At 42.8% G+C, this 16371-nt stretch overlaps 1 protein-coding gene across 1 annotated transcript in view; it reads left to right on the top strand.

The window, feature by feature from the left end:
- WWC2 (WW and C2 domain containing 2) overlaps positions 1-16371 on the top strand; it is a 187006-nt gene that overhangs the window by 167348 nt on the left and 3287 nt on the right. Inside the window, exons 20-22 of the mRNA XM_006130157.3 lie at positions 2048-2140; positions 3764-4006; positions 14539-14666. Of these exons, the coding sequence (XP_006130219.3) occupies positions 2048-2140; positions 3764-4006; positions 14539-14666 (464 nt within the window). The remainder of the gene's footprint in view (positions 1-2047; positions 2141-3763; positions 4007-14538; positions 14667-16371) is intronic.

The following is a 16371-nucleotide window of genomic DNA, read 5'->3' as shown; positions in this document are numbered from 1 at the left end:
TCCTGCACGTTGCAGGCCACTGAACTTCATTCACCCGCTCCTGTTAAAAAAAAAAAAAAAAAACCCTAACCTCTGGCTGAGTTACTGAAGTCCTCAAATCATAGTTTTAAAAGGTTTCATATTACAGAGAATTCACTCCAGCTAGCTACCTGCTGATGTCCACTCCCTTTTAGAAAGCACCCCTTCTCAGGTGACGTTTTGAAAGTGACTCATGAAGTGTGTATAGTCATGCTGAGTTTGTAGGGGGAGACTCTCAAGACCCAGAGGACAGGTAGGAACACAAATACCATTTGTTCCTTTGAAAAGTGTTGAACAAACATTTAGATACTAATGTTTGATGGGTAGCCTCAATGAGTTTAAGAGCTGAATTGGTCTGACAGAAGACTGATTTCTCTCTAGTGATGCTTACTCATATCACAGTGTGGTTCTTTTTCATATAAACGCTGCATTAGCATGCTGTAGGGCTCTGACTTTGTCAGTCGTTGAAATTTCAGCAGCACAATTCCTGCTAATTTTTTCAGCTCTTCAGAAAAGAGTATTAATTTTTCAGATTAAAGTATTAAACTTTTAACTGGCTTTCTTTTAATTATGCTCCTATATACATTGATATACTTAATAGAGTCCCAGTTTGAGAACAGTCTGTATGCATGTACACTATTTATAATGCAACTAAGACTGGGTCTGAACTGCACTTTCATCTGTTAAACTTTTGTTGGTCGGGGTATTTTTAAAAAAATCTCTCTGACTGACACAAGTTTTATTGATGAAAAGCGCTAGTGTGGACAGCACTTGGTTGGCAGGAGATGGTCTCATACCAATTAAGCTGCTGCCCTTTGGCAGCGGTGGTTTTATTTCACCAGCAGGAGAGATTTTCCTGGCAGAATAGAGCAGCCACATGGGAGACCTGCCAGTGGCACAGCTGTAGTGGTGGAACTGTAAGTTATGCAGTGTAGACATAGCCTAAGATAAAAACCATTGTTGTAGTTTAGTCTGTAGTACTGATTTGAGAAGCAGTAATGTTTCTGTAGGAGAATCTGCACATCCATTCTCTCCAGATAAGACAGGATCTTGCTTGTTGCCCATGTGAACACGTAGAGTAATTTGCTTTTCCCTTTGCAGCTCGGTTGATAAGGTCCTACCCCAGACATGTGCATAGTATTTGCAACCTTGGAAACAAGGACTATAAAAGAGCCCTTTGGCGATATGCCCTTACTATCATTTTGGTGATATGCCCTTACTAAGCTAATTAAACTTTTTTAAACAATCCACAGTGCATCTTTAGTAAAATATGGTAAACTACATATGATTGAATTATTTTTAATTTCACCATCACTGATGACTGATGCAACAGTCAGTGTCAGTCCATGAGTGATTTTCCATCACCTGTGTGTCGTCATTATGCTGTGACTGTCTCATGCTCTGTGAGGAAGAGAATGTGATTGACTAAGCCAGTGTTGGGCACAGCTCCTCTGGGGAGGCATATAAGATTGATAAATTAAGGGGAGTAGACCTCTAACAGTCCATGAGATAGCAGAGGATTCCCTTCTCCTGAAAGAATGGCTTGACTTTCTGAAGTTTGGGATATGGCAATCTCAGCTAAGAAGTTAGGTTGCTTACCTACTGACTGAATCATTGTTTAGCTTCCGAGTAAAAACTGCTGAAATGTCTTGGGGTGGAGTTGGGGGAAGGGAACATTATATATTCATGGTATAGAAGCACTGATATTATCTGGATTGGCAATGTAAATTGAAGAATAAAAGTTGGGTCAAATTACCTAATGTTACCTTTCACCACCACTAAATAGCCTACGTTTCAGTAAATGGCTTCAGATTGCTTTCATGCAGTAAATGTGTCTGAGCTCTTTAAGATGCTAACCCTGGACATTTATTTTATCTGACTGAGAGGTTTTATTGAACCTCCAAAATGACCTACGTGCATATCAACATCCTCATTTTTCTAAATGCTTCTGACTTAAAAGCAAAACAAACCTTGTGTTTAAAATCTAGTGCTGTTTTGAATCATAGTGTTTATATTCATATTTTGACAGCTGAATCGAAGTGACAGTGACAGCTCAACACTGGCCAAAAAATCTCTCTTTGTAAGAAATGCCACAGAACGACGGAGCCTGAGAGTTAAAAGGGTATGTGCAGTCTCACCTGAACGGTGAGCCAAGTATTTGCTACTTTTTTTGGATTTCATTTTAAACTATCTGCTTGATTTTAGGCATCTGGAATCTATAGACTGACCTCAGCAAAACCCAGCCTCCCTGGGACCCCAGATCTAAATCTCAATGCCACTGTGATTTGGCCCATCATCTTTTTCCAAAGTAGATAAGCAGAATTCCATTAACTATGTCTGGGTCCTTTAGCAACAAAATTGTCCCAACAAAATTGGGATAGTAATGATCCCATGGAATTTCTTGTGGAGTAGAGGTTTATACTGGTACCTTTGGGCAGAATTTCCCCTTTCTCACTATTAGGATGTGCATCAGATAGATGCCACCTTCACATTTAGGCTTAGTTGTTTCCGAGATGTGCTGTATGGTATATAAAAATAATCAGAATCCTTCAATAATTCAACACACTATTTAAATATAAAATAATGCATTATGCATGTTTATATACTCTGTATGTAAATAACATTCAGACAATATTAATCCGAAACACATTTTTGTTGATCAGGTGGAAAACTCTGATAGTTTCAAGGATTCAACCATTCTTCAATTTTCTTTTTCAATGAATTTCCTCTAGAAACTTTTGTGAATGATGAAGGGATTTAAAGGATATTGTGAATTTTTATCAGATTAAATGCACACTCTCACCTAGAGAGTTACCAGGCTTCAGAGGGACAAAAAGGATTTAAAAGGTCTAAGGAAGTCTGACTATACTTAGCTGTATGGCAGAATTGATGTGCAAGAAGAGATTGCGAAGTCTGGAGGGTTTACTTTGACCATCATTGGAGAATACTCTATTAAATTAAAAGAAGTAAATTTGAAGCAGTGAAAGGGAAATACTTGTTTATAGACTGTGGTCAATCTCTGGCATTCATTGAGGTCCCAAATCATCAGGGTACTTCAGAAAATTAATATTCCCAACTAAAATCAATGTGCTTAAAAGTTAGATGTGTATTTAAGTACCTTGCCGGTTTGAGGTCTGCTACAGGATGTCATTGACTCAAATGCTATGTCTGAAGTTTTAGAAGTCCTGGATAATTTTATGCCCATTAATGATATATGCTGTGCTAGGAAATCTAAAGACTATTAAATGTATTACTTCATAAAAGCATTGCTGGGAGAGCTATGGCTTTTGGTCCACACATAAGTTATGTCATCGAAGCTACATCAGTCTGAGGAATGGAAAAACCATACCCCTGACTTACATAGTTATGCCAACAAAATCCCCGTGTAGATAACAGCTGTATTCATGGGAGAGGGCTTCTTGCCAACCAAGCTGTCGTTCAGGGAGGTCATGTTCTGGCACACGGAAAAACTGGAATTGGAGGCTTCATCCACATGAGGGGACTATGCTGGCATGACTGTTTTGACATAGCCATATGGCATCTGTAATGTGTGAACTATAGGAGTTCTTACAGCATCTTGTGAGACTTTAGGCACTGGCTACAGCCAGAATCAAAGTTATAAAGTGTTGTGCTCAGAAGAAATAAATATGAACATTCCTTACCAAACTGTCAACTCTTTACCTCAGCCTTTATATATTAAATGAACTCTTGCTTGCTATTATATTGTCTTTCCTGAACAATTCAGCCTGTGTGCCAGTCAATCATGCGAAGAGCTACGCAAGAGCACCCTGTACGCACTTCTCTTGACTTGGAGCTGGACCTCCAGGCATCTCGGACACGACAGAATCGTCTGAACGATGAACTTCAGGCACTGCGCGATCTTAAACAGAAGCTTGAGGAGATGAAAGCCAGAGGAGAGACTGACCTTCCCCAGTGTGTGTTGGAGGATGAGAGATTCCAGAAGCTCTTGAAACAAGCTGAAAAGCAGGTATAAATAGTGAACAAAATTCCCCATCATTTTGTGAGATAAGTTCTTATTTATTTCTAGTAAGGACTGTGTTTCGGTCTTGTTGTAAAGGAAGCACAAATGAAAAATTTCCTGTAATGTATCTATAAACCAAGTGGATCCATAATAGTAGTAAACAAAAAGTATACAAATAGATTTGGTTATTGAATTGTTTTAGGAGATATTTATAGAGGTATCGTAATAGACTAATTAGCTGAATTATGCAGTATGAATAAAAGATTATGGGAAATCTAAAGGAAAAAAAGTCTATTAAAGAATTAATCCAGACTCAAGTAATTATTTAAACCTAGAGTTTACTAAGCACGAAAAGTAATGTTACTTGAGAGTTGCACACAGAATTTAATAGCTAATTAATTTGGAGGTGAAACACACTTTTGAATTTGGGGATGGGGTTTGTATTCAGAAACAATATGGAAATCCATTTAAAGGTTTAATAATCTTAATCCCAGTTCTGCTTCCATTGAAGTCAATGTTTTCATTTTGCTGGAAGGGGGGAAAAGCATGACTAGTGAGTGCTAGCTGGCTCAAACTTCACACATATGTAGCTGCCTTGCAACCTCAGCAAAGAAGGCACAGAGAAGCAGAGGCCATCATTCGAGACTATACATTGTGGGTATGTCTACACTACAAAGTTAGTTCGAACTAATGGACGTTAGTTCGAACTAACTTTCATAGGCGCTACACTAGCGCTCCGTTAGTTCGAATTTAATTCGAACTAACGGAGCGCTTAGTTCGAACTAGGTAATCCTCATTCCACGAGGATTAAGCCTAGTTCGAACTTACTAGTTCGAATTAAGGGCTGTGTAGACCCTTAATTCGAACTAGTGGGAGGCTAGCCCTCCCCAGCTTTCCCTGGTGGCCACTCTGGCCAACACCAGGGAAACTCGTCTGCCCCCCTCCCGGCCCCGAACCCCTTAAAGGGGCACGGGCTGGCTACGGTGCCCGTGCCAGGTGCAAGCCTGCCAGCACCCAGCTAGCAGACCCTGCACCTGGCACGGATCGAGCCACCCACCCGATGCCCCCCAGCCCTCCCCCTCTTCCCGGGACCAGGCTGGTGGCTCCCGGGAGCTTGCCCGGGACCGCAAGGGGCGGGCACCCGCCTGGGCTAGTGCGGACATCGTGGACCTTGTCCACGATCTCCGCACTAGGCACAGGAAAGTGGCCGGCTTGGGCAGGAGAGCTGCCAGCCTGCCCACCCAGGAGCAGGTGGGTCCACTAAGACCCCCGACCCTGAGCCCTGAGCTTACAATGGCCGTCCTGGGTCAGACCAAAGGTCCATCTAGCCCAGTAGCCTGTGTGCCGACAGCAGCCAGCCCTAGGGACCCTGGAGGGGATGGATCGAAGACAGTGACCAAGCCATTTGTCTCGTGCCATCCCTCTCCAGCCTTCCACAAACCTTGGGCAGGGACACCACTCCTACCCCCTGGCTAATAGCACTCCATGGACCCACCCTCCATGACTTGATCTCACTTCCCTTTAAACTCTGTTCTAGTTCTAGCCTTCACAGCCTCGTGCAGCAAGGAGTTCCACAGGTTGACTCTTTGCTTTGTGAAGAACAACTTTCTGTTACTAGTTTGAAGCCTGCTACCCATTCCTTTCCTTTGGTGTCCTCTAGTCCTTCTTTATGGGAACTAATGGAGAACTTTTCTGTATGCACCCTCTCCACCCAACTCCTGCTTTTAGATACCTCTATCCTGTCCCCCCTCTGTCTCCTCTTTTCTAAGCTGAAAAGTCCCAGTCTCTTTAGCCTCTCTTCATATGGGACCTGTTCCCAACCTCTGATCATTTTAGTTGCCCTCCCCTCTCCCAGCCTCTCTCTTCCCCTCTCCCACCTTCTTTTCCCAGTCTCCCCCAGTTTTGTTCAATAAAGACAGATTCCATTTTTGAACACAATTGTCCTTTATTTTGTACATCAAGAAAAGGGGCTAGGGAAGGGTAAGTGAAAGGAGGTGAGGGAGGAATGGGGCACGAGCCCCCGATGGGGAGGACTGGGCTGGCTCTGCAGGCTTTTGGGGTGGAACCTCTCCTGCAGCCCCCCGATTGCCCCCTCTCCCCAGATGGCAGCCTGAGGCAAGTGCAGCCGGGGTGATGGCCGAGTGCTGTGATGTGCCCAGTGTGGGTACTCCGGGCACTCCAAGCCAGGACTGCTTTGCAAGTGGGGCACCCCTGAGAACTGTCTGTCCGGGGTGAGGGTCGGGACCCTTTAAGCACAGCCCTCGGCTAGCCTGAGACAGCATCTCCACGCTCTAAGTCCTCCTCTGATGCCCTGCCGGCACTGCTTCTGGCCATCCTTAAGCCTGGTTCAGGGTCCACTTAATGTGGACATGCTAGTTCGAATTAGCAAAACGCTAATTCGAACTAGTTTTTTAGTCTGGATCCGTTAGTTCGAATTAGCTTAGTTTGAATTAACTAATTCGAACTAAGTTAGTTCGAATTAACGTTGTAGTGTAGACGTACCCTGTAACAATGCATGCAGAGGGGCTGCTGCACAGTCCCTCTGGTCTTCACCCCTCCTACCCTCTTGCTTAGTTTGTCCCTCAAAATATCCTTCTGATTTGGCCCAGGGAGAGCTGATTTTTCACTTGCAGAGACATAGGTGCATTTCAGAAAAGATTTTAAAAAGTTAGGAAACTTTTAAATAGGCTACAGGTTACAGCAGCATAGGGTCTCATACTGCCTGGGAACAATTACAGGCAGTCCCCGGGTTATATGGGTCCGACTTACATCAGATCCCTACTTACAAACAGGGTGAGGCAACTCCGCACTAGCTGCTTCCCCCCAGCAGACCAGGGAGATGCAAAGCTAGAGCCCCCCCCCCAGCAGACTAGGGAGACGCGGAGCGGCTTTCCTCAGCAGACACCTCAGCTTGAGAATAAAGGACTGAGGGAAGTGAGGTGTGGGAGAATAAAACTGAGCTCTGGAGAAATGTTTGGCTAGAGTTTCCCTTACAATATGTACCAGTTCCGACTTACATACAAATTCAACTTAAGAACAAACCTACAATCCCTATCTTGTACGTAACCCGGGAACTGCCTGTACTGGATCTACCACAACATGTCTGTATGAAAGGCAAATGTCTTCTCTGTCCCTCAATTTCCTGTTTTCTAAAATGGTTATGTAATATTAAGCACACAGTAGCATGGAGGGCTCCCTGTTGGGAAAAGTTCTTTGGGATTCTTGGGTGAAACTTGCTGACAGTCCAAAGTTTATTTTTACTCTACCTTGATATTTTGTCCATGTTTAAGCTCCCTTTTTATTGCTTTGTAACTAGAAAAGTTTGATTATACAAGAAAAAGATAAATGTGTTAGGCAATAGAGTATCCTACTTTATTTCTGCCTCCACATTTTAAAAAAATATTGGGCTATTGTCTTATTAAAAATAAGGGATTCCTTGAATCCATAGTTATGCCCATTACCATGTACATGTCTCTGCATTATTTAGTTCTATAAAAGGCCCTTAATATTTATTATTGTATATTTATTATCTAAAGTTAGCCAGTCCCTCAAGAAGTACACAGTTGCTCAGTATGTATATCTCTGGTGCCAAGGGAGCAGTGGCTGAAGTTCTCACCCCTTCTAATGCAAAGCCTAGGCTTTTTTGGAGAATTAAGGAGAACAGCATTCACCTCAAAGCTGCATTCAGGTTGTAATGCTACAGTACAGTCCCCTCTAATGCCTCTGTTCAAGGCTACTAATAAACCTCTCCATACCTTCTAAGCTGCCTTAAACTGAGAGCTTTTACAATACTCTCCACGGTTGAGCTGGGTTGAGTGATTGTGATTGGTTGGTTTTGTACTAATGCAGTTCCCAGTAATGTTGAGAAAGCAGCCAGTCTACAATAGCAAGTACCATTTTACTGTGTTGGCTAAACCTGATCTTCCTAGACAACGCGGTAGTATTTCTTTACAAAGTCCATGAGAGGCACCATAGTAAGGGTGAGTGCGGCTACAGCAAGTGCAGGGGGATTTTAGATAATCTTCAGTAAAAACCAAACCTCAAGATGGGGAGGGGGGGAGATTTCCTAGTCACCATTGTAAACTAACATTCAGTGGCCCCTTCCTGGTCTGCTACAACAGTTCCTATAACTTTTCCCACATATGTGCAGAATAATTTTATGTGCACAAATCTGGACACATCCCTTCCATATTAGTGCACGTAACAAAATTCATGTGGTGGGGCTGAGGCCAAGGGGGTCAGTGTGTGGATCAGAGCTGGAGCAGAAGGTTGGTGTGGGGGGGGAAGAGGGAAGAAGGGCTCCTGCTGGGGGTATGGACTCTGTGGTAGGGCCGGGAACGATGGATTTGGGGTGCAGGCTGTCCCACGGCAACAGCAGGGACAGAGGACCTCCCTCCCCATCACTCTCTTCCCGTAGCAGCAGCTGAGCTGGGGGAAGAGAAGCATTGCGAGATCTGCAGTTTGGGGCTGTGTTGGGGCCAGAGGAGGGGTGCCTCTCCCCCAATGATGGCTGATCTTTGTTTGGGCTATGTAGGGGCTGGAGAAAGGTCAGCTCTCACCTGGCCATGGAAGGTCTGAGGCAAGAGGAGAGACACCTCTTCTTGCTGCAGCTTAGAGAGATCTTAGCCCACCACAGTGACCTATTTGGAGCCAAGATGGAAACCTCCTCTCTATATCTAGGTGTATAACCCCCACTCCAGCAAGGCTCATGAGAGCATCCATAATACAGAGAACCTTGTATAATTCCTCTGCAATAGATTGTATTCTTCTTGATTTAAGAGGGATAAGGAGACAGAAGAGAAAAGAAAATATAGAAACACCCAGCATTTCAAAATAAATTGGTCTTAATATTTTAATAATAAATATAATAGTTCCCTAACACAACTCTTACCATAGGCTCAGTGTTCAGATATCTTCAGAATAATTCTCTAAAAGTTCTGGTCCACTGTACAGTTCTGGGAAAGATTTCCAAACTTCATTAAGAAAAAAGCCCATTCTGTTTCCCTGCTTGGTAAATTAACCTCTCCATATGGAAATAATCTGCAATTTTGGCATTAATCCCAGATAGACAAATCATTGGTTTCAGTACCCTTTTTACATTTTATACATATAGAGTTGATTTTTTTTTAATTCACTTGCAGAAATAAAGAAATATACCAAACCGAGTATATATTCAAACTGCCACCCACAGATGTTTCTTTTTATGCAATATAAAATCAATATAAAAGTTGGACCGGACTCAAAACCTCAGATCTTAAATATCCTTAGACTCTGAGTAGGTTCAAATGTATGTATTGGGTGTGTCTCATTTAATTTTGAGGTGGTATCCTATATGCTTTCATAGTACAATGCAGTTTAGGAAATGAGAACAGGTGTTCAGAAGTGAATTGTTGCACTGGATCAGTATGAAACTTACTCAACTCAGGCATTTATCTGCTTTGAGGATGCCAAACTGCTCAGTAGAGCACTTTCTAGTTGTCTGCAGAAATTTGGAAGAAAGCCGTTCACTTTGCTTTCAGCTGAGGGAAAAAAAAAGATCAAGTAGGAAGGAAAAGTAGAAAGAACAGCAAAAGTCAGACTTTTTTTTTTTTCTTCAAAAGATCTAAGCACTCACATTAAAGATCGTTGTAAAAATAATTTCCTAACTTATACATTTCCCTTAAATCAAATGCTGTGCTTGCCTCATTGAGGTAGCCTGAAGATCGTAAGGATGTTTTTAGGACCACCAACCAGGCCCACAGATTACCTTGTGAATCTAGGAAAACAGACAGTCACTGTTTGCTGTATCCGACAAAATCACTGCTAACTCCAGTGTTCAGATCAAAGAAACAAGTTTATTTCAGCATAGGTACCCCAGAAATCAACTGAGAGTGAGGGGCCAATGGACAGGCTGCACGCAATCTACACAAAGACTGTCTCATTACAGTCTTTTATACCCAAGATGATTCTGTACTTTTATCAATACCTTTGTCCTCTGATTCTAATGAAGGTTCTAATAATGAATAATAATAATGTTTTATGAACAAATATAACGTTCTGCATTGAACCCCAAATTATAAAACTTGTTTACTAATTTTATCATTTTATTATTATTAATTGGGAAATGATATTTTTCTGGGGCTTTGGGGACTTCCCTTGTTTATTTTGATTATATTTACCTGGGTCATTGTGACTTTTCATTGTAACTTCATGCTTGTTGCATACCAAATATCAGGAACATTTCAAGAGTTGAATAAGAGGATGCATGAGAAGCTAAATCTGAATTGGCCAAATGGCTTTATTTTGGACTTTGTTCTTTCAGCCCTGAACTCTTTGCCCACCATGAGCCTGTTCTCTCCCTCCAGCCCCAAGTTACCCCTAGATGCTGGGGCCATCTCTGCCCTCTTCCCCCTCCCCCCTCAGTGCTGCAGCCAAAGGCTGGGAGGGGGTAAAGGGTTTGGAGCAGGGGGGCTACTTACTGGTCTGCTGACAGGCAAGGTAATGGAGCCCCAGCCCTTCTGGCCACTTCCCTTAGTAGTACAGCTGCCCCTAAGATAGCTGTCCCCTGCTATTTCGCTGTCCCCAGTGGCTGCTACTCATATTGTGTCCCTCCGAACAGCAGCCCCTCCTTTTGCATGTTATGGAAAACTGTCCTTTTCCCAGGGCTTCCGATAGTCTTGGCACAACCAAACCCTGACCTTGGTTTAAGTTATGATAAGAGGAAGCTGCATACCAAATTTGGTGGTCCTAGTTCTTACCATTTAGGAGGAGTTCTTGAACTAATGAACTTGCAGATGGACACACACGTTAAAATATATATATAGGCTAGCCAGTGTGTGTAGGGGTGTATGTATATGTTTGATTAAATATACTTCAACCATTTACGCGAGGTAAATTCACCTTATCAGTGTCTCTACTCCTTATATTTATGAAGGGAGATGATCTCCACATTCACGAATGGGGAACCGAGATGGTCCATGCCAGTGATAATGGGAGAAGAGAAAATGTCTGTTAACCTATGGGTCTGTTCTGTGAAACTATTTGAGAACTCATATGCTTAAAGAGTGGAAAGCTTTCCTGTGCTCAGTTGTCCTGTGGCTCACTCACCTCTTCACATACCGTGTACAATATGGCAGTGTGGGTATACTGCAGAGCTTTAGAGAACCGGATTTAGCAAAAGCCAGATAATCTGCATTGCTTTCTTCAGGGCAGCTTGTCCCACCCACATCTCCAGGTGAAAGGTACAAGCACAGAGAGGATCAAGGTGGGGAAGAAGCAGCAAAAGCAGGGCACAGCCTTAATGGCATCTTCCATGGAGTTGTGTGTCCTGGGCAGGGTTGGGACAAGGTGGTTACATTGGTTCTGCTTTTGGTGGCAACATTCCTTTATGTGCCCTCTTGCTAGCAAGGGTCTCCAGCAGCAACAGGTACTGGGGGGAATCTGATCAGAAGCCATGCTGCTGTGGGCTAAGAAGACATTAGAAGTGATAGAGGGGCTTGAGAACCAGTACAGAGACACAGGATCTATTTACTGAGGAATCAGCCACTATGGGTGTTCCAAGATCAGCTGAATCACCTGCTGCTTCCACTTGAGGAAGGTGAAAACTCAGCCTGTTCCCAGTTGAATATGAGAGTGCAGGTCCGTGGTGCCTCCAGTACCTGATGCAAGAATTGCTCAGATAGGGGGAACAAGGCCTGTGATTCAGTTATTGAAAGTGCTCTGAAAATACACTTCACTGATATTTTTTTTCAGGTTTGGAAATGGGAACTGCAATAAATGTATTGGTGAGCAGGGGGTATAACCGGCCATCTCAGGTCTGGCAGAGTGGCCAGTCTGCTGCCCCTGCCTGTAGTGTGAGCACAAAGGCTGGGGGCACTGTTAAGTACTGAAGTGAATTAATTCAAGGCTTTGAATAATAAAAAGTCCTGTCAGTCACTCTTTCAAGTGCTGTCCCCAGAAAATTCCAAACCGTAAGCTGTGCATGATGATGAGGTACTGTATTGCTCCCTACATCCATTCTAAAAGGTTACCTAGTGTCACTGGAACTTGTGTAAATGCCTCTCTCTCCTTTATTAAAATGATTTTGTAACATTCTGCAGCAGCATTCAAGTGAAACACTGAGGCCCACACCTGTCTCACCAGGAAGGGAGAGAATTGGGGGTATTTTATCTTTCTTCAACCATAGAAGAAAACCATTATCTGTGACCTTTTCTGTCCTGTGCTGAAAATGCAGATCTGACCCAGGGAGAGCTTTTTCCAGACCTGCTGAGAATTGTCTTGTGACAGGCTGTCCTTCTCACCATAGGTGTTTTGTTTCTGCATTTATCAGAGGCAGCACATTCCTTTCTGGCTATGCTATTTGCTCTTTCCAGAAATAGCATAGATATGTGAAGTGAAAATAAAAGTAGAAAACCTGAAATAGTATATGCCTACATATTTTGATAATCAACATTAGCTGGGAATGCTTGTGATTTTTAACAGATGGCTTATGACAAAACATGCATGAATGTTCCAAGTTTTATTTTACATTGCCAGCCATAAGTTGCAGATGACTATTCTTACTTTGTATATATTGTATTTGCTAGTGTCTGGGTACTAATGAAGAATATATTTTTTTATTAACGTCTGTTTAAAAGCTGACTTGATAGTTTGGGCATGTGGCTTCAGCAGCAATACTAATAAACACTGATGATAGGTCTATTCAGGGTGGTAACTTTTCCATAATCACTGATGTGGAAACATAATGCAAATATAATAGAACAATTATTTACTATAATGAACACTTACATACAAGAAAACAGATATTTTTGCTGCTTTGCTTTTCCTTCTCTCACCTTTAAAATGCGTGGTTAAATATTAATGTTGGGAAGTAGATATTTTCTCTTGTGTTATTGCAAAATTGCTTTTATTTTTAAAAAATGAAGTGCAAGAAATAAGAGCATGTTAAAAATGTTAGTACAATAGACTTTGTTATTGAGAGTAAATTAATTGTTATTTTTCAACATGTTGCAGGTGTGCTATTGTCTGTAGGCAGCACATTTAGGGTCTGCTTTCATAGCAGTTTGGAGCAAGCAGGAGCGAGCCTCCCAGAACTGGTCAACAGTCTTAGGCTAGCTGGGTTCATGCTAACACTCTAAAAATAGTGGCACAGACTGGGAATGTAAAGCTTTAACTAGTGAGCCTCACCCTTAACAGGTGAGGCTTACACGTTAAGGTTAACTGGTGGATATGGAACAGCTCTGTGTCTGCCACAGGCAGGGGGCTCTACCAGCCTCGCGGGAGTGAGCCTGCCGCAGACGGGCAGCTCCAGCATCCCAGCTGGAGCAGACTCTGTCTGCGGCGGGCCCAGGTGCCCCACAGGCAAGGACTGCTCCCACCAGAAAACGGGAGCAGCCTCTGCCTGTGGTGTGCCCTGGCTGCTCCAGCCCGGCCAATGCAGCCTCTGCCTGTGGTGTGCCCTGGCTGCTCCACCCCGGCCAATGCAGCCTCTGCCTGTGGCAGTGGGGGGCTGCTCGCAGCTCACCATTCCTGTAATCGGTTAACCCATTAATTAATCAGTTAGCCAGTTAAACAGGATTTTACATCCCTCGTGTAGACAGCTCATTGAAGTTGTGGCTCAGACCAGAACTTGACTTCTAAAGTCTATGGAGAGGGATGGGGTCCCATGTGCTCCAAAATGCTGCAGGGACGTACCCCAACCCAACCCAATTCAGGCACTGCCATAAAAATGCAATTTCCCTTAGCAGTACTGAAGCAAATGGTTGTTTGTAAGTAATAGATCTAAAATTGTTCATAATAGAGGGGCTAACCCATACAAACAAAGCTAATCTCTTTTTAAGATGCTGGTGATGTGAACATTGTAGATTAGTATAAATGGGCCAGAAGTATTATAAATATTAGGCAGGCACCTTCTCTTTCCCTCTTGTAAGTGAATACTTGGCCAGACAATGTCTGGTTTTGTTAGACTGGTATGGCCCTAGTCTGTTATAAACCCAGGAAATAAGGGTATGTCTACACAACTGGGCAAAAGTCCAATTAGCTACGCAAATTCAGCTACGTCACTTGCATAGCTGAAGTTGAAATAACTTAATTCAGCTTTTTGGAGCTCTCTACATAGCAGGAAGTCAAAGGAAGAACACTCTTCCTTCAACTTTCCTTACTCCTCGTGAAATGAGGGTTACCATGAGTCAGATTAAGTAGTCTGCCATCTTGACATTATTTCAGAATAAAGGGCTGTAGTGCAGACACGCATTTTGTTATTTCAGAATAATGGCGCTCATTCCAAAATAGCGTTGCTGTGTAGATGTACCCTAACTGATCCTGCCTCAGGATCTAGGTAGTGGAGGTACTGATGCACTCTTTCCTTTTGTAAGTTAGCACCAGCTCCCTGTTGCAGCAAATCACACCACTTCTACTTGAGATATCAGTGACTTTTGTGTTGTGTTCCATTAACTCCATATATAAAGAGATTTTGCTTGATGGGTTTAACTCTGTTCTTACTCCTAGAGCTGCTTTGAAATTGTCATTTGCTGGATGTTGTAATTTTCCCCCCTCTACAGGCTGAACAATCAAAGGAAGAACAGAAACAGGGTTTAAGTGCTGAAAAATTGATGAGAAAAGCTTCCAAGGATGTGTGTCGGTTACGGGAACAGAGCCAGAAAGTGCCACTGCAGGTGCAGTCATTCAGGTACAGCATGTTCTGGCTGGTCTTTTGGCTCTTCTAAATTTGTAAAGTTAGCCAGTCTAAGCTCTCTTTTGAAGAACATCCTGTTGTTTAGAATTGGTTAATTTGCTGCAGTGTTATAATATGAATTATTTATGAATGTAACCCAGTATACCAATAAAAACCACAAGCAGTCCTGTGGCACCTTAGGGTGCATCTACACACCATCACTCAGCCTATGAGGAATGAGCAAGGAGGTGATATGACCAGGCCCTTTGCCTCCAGCTCATAATTTGAGCTACGCAAATTGCATATCTTATTTCTATGCTATTTCAAAATACCTTATTCTGTCATTTGGCGCTGTCTATACAGTGCCAGATTTTTAAATAAAGCACTATTCCGAAACATCCCTTACTCCTCGTAGAATGAGGTTTACAGGAACGTCAGAATAGTGAGCCCAAAATAACTGGCTTGCTGTGAAGACGTGAGAGAACTATTTCGGGATACTCTGGTATCCTGAAATAGTGGTGCAGTGTACATGTACCCTTAGAGACTAACAAATGTTATTAGGTCATAAGCTTTCGGGGTAGAACCCACTTCATCAGATGAGTTGGCGTGGAAATTTGTTAGTCTCTAAGGTGTCTCAGGACTGCTCGTTGTTTTTAAAGTTACAAACTAACATGGCTACCCCTCTGAGGTCAATATACCAATGTTACACTAGTCAAAACCTACATCTTCTTTTTACTCTTGGGCCCTGATGTGTAAAGGGTTAGTGATTTCAGACACTAATAACCGAGTTGGGGGGAAAAGGATTAAATTATGCCAATCCCCCTAATGCCAGTCAGTGTACATCTAATCATGAGTGTTAAGGCAATATGCATTTGATCAGGAAATCCTTGTACCAGACACTTTGATGCAATAGCTCATTTCACTTGAAGAGACGATGGCTGGCCAATCAGTTCCTTTTCATAGCCAAGGGAGGTAGAGATTATGTATGGGTTTTGTTCAACATGAACCAGAATTGAAATATGTACATTTCAATTCTGTTGGTTTTGCCTGTAATTAACTCTTACAAGGCTGTGGTCAAGCCTTAGGTGCATGTTCTTAGACACAACATTGGTAGTCACTCGTGTCCTCTGTGATGAGTTAAAGATGAAATACATGGATCCATGTTGGTGCAACAGTCAACTATTCAATACAAAATCAGCCTATGAGGAATGAGCAAAGAGGTGATATGACCAGGTCCTCTGCCCCCTGCTTAGAATACAGCAGTCACTCATTGCAGAATTGGATAAAATATATTGTCTTTATCTTGTGTCTTGGAATAAGAACATAAGAACGGTCGTACTGGGTCAGACCAAAGGTCCATATAGCCCAGTATCCTGTCTGCCGACAGTGGCAAGCACCAGGTGCCCCAGAGAGGGTGGACCGAAGACAATGATCAAGCAATTTGTCTCCTGCCATCCCTCTCCAGCCTCTGACAAACAGAGGCCAAGGACACCATTTTATCCCCTGGCTAATAGCCTTTTATGAACCTAACCTCCATGAAATTATCTAGCTTCTCTTTAAACTCTGTTATAGTCCTAGCCCACACAGCCTCCTCTGGCAAGGGAGGATTGGGATTAATTTGGAAGAATTTTTTGGGCGCTAATCGACCCAGTGCTCTCCCAGATCTTTCTGTGAGCTATGCAAGCTCCTAACCACCATGTTGTTGAAGGAATTGAGGCTA

This window comes from Pelodiscus sinensis, chromosome 4 (assembly GCF_052426305.1).
Source record: "Pelodiscus sinensis isolate ZL-2025 chromosome 4, ASM5242630v1, whole genome shotgun sequence".
Lineage (NCBI taxonomy): Eukaryota > Metazoa > Chordata > Testudines > Trionychidae > Pelodiscus > Pelodiscus sinensis.
The sequence above is the reverse complement of the archived record's forward strand: the minus strand, read 5'-3'. Positions and strand labels throughout refer to the sequence as shown.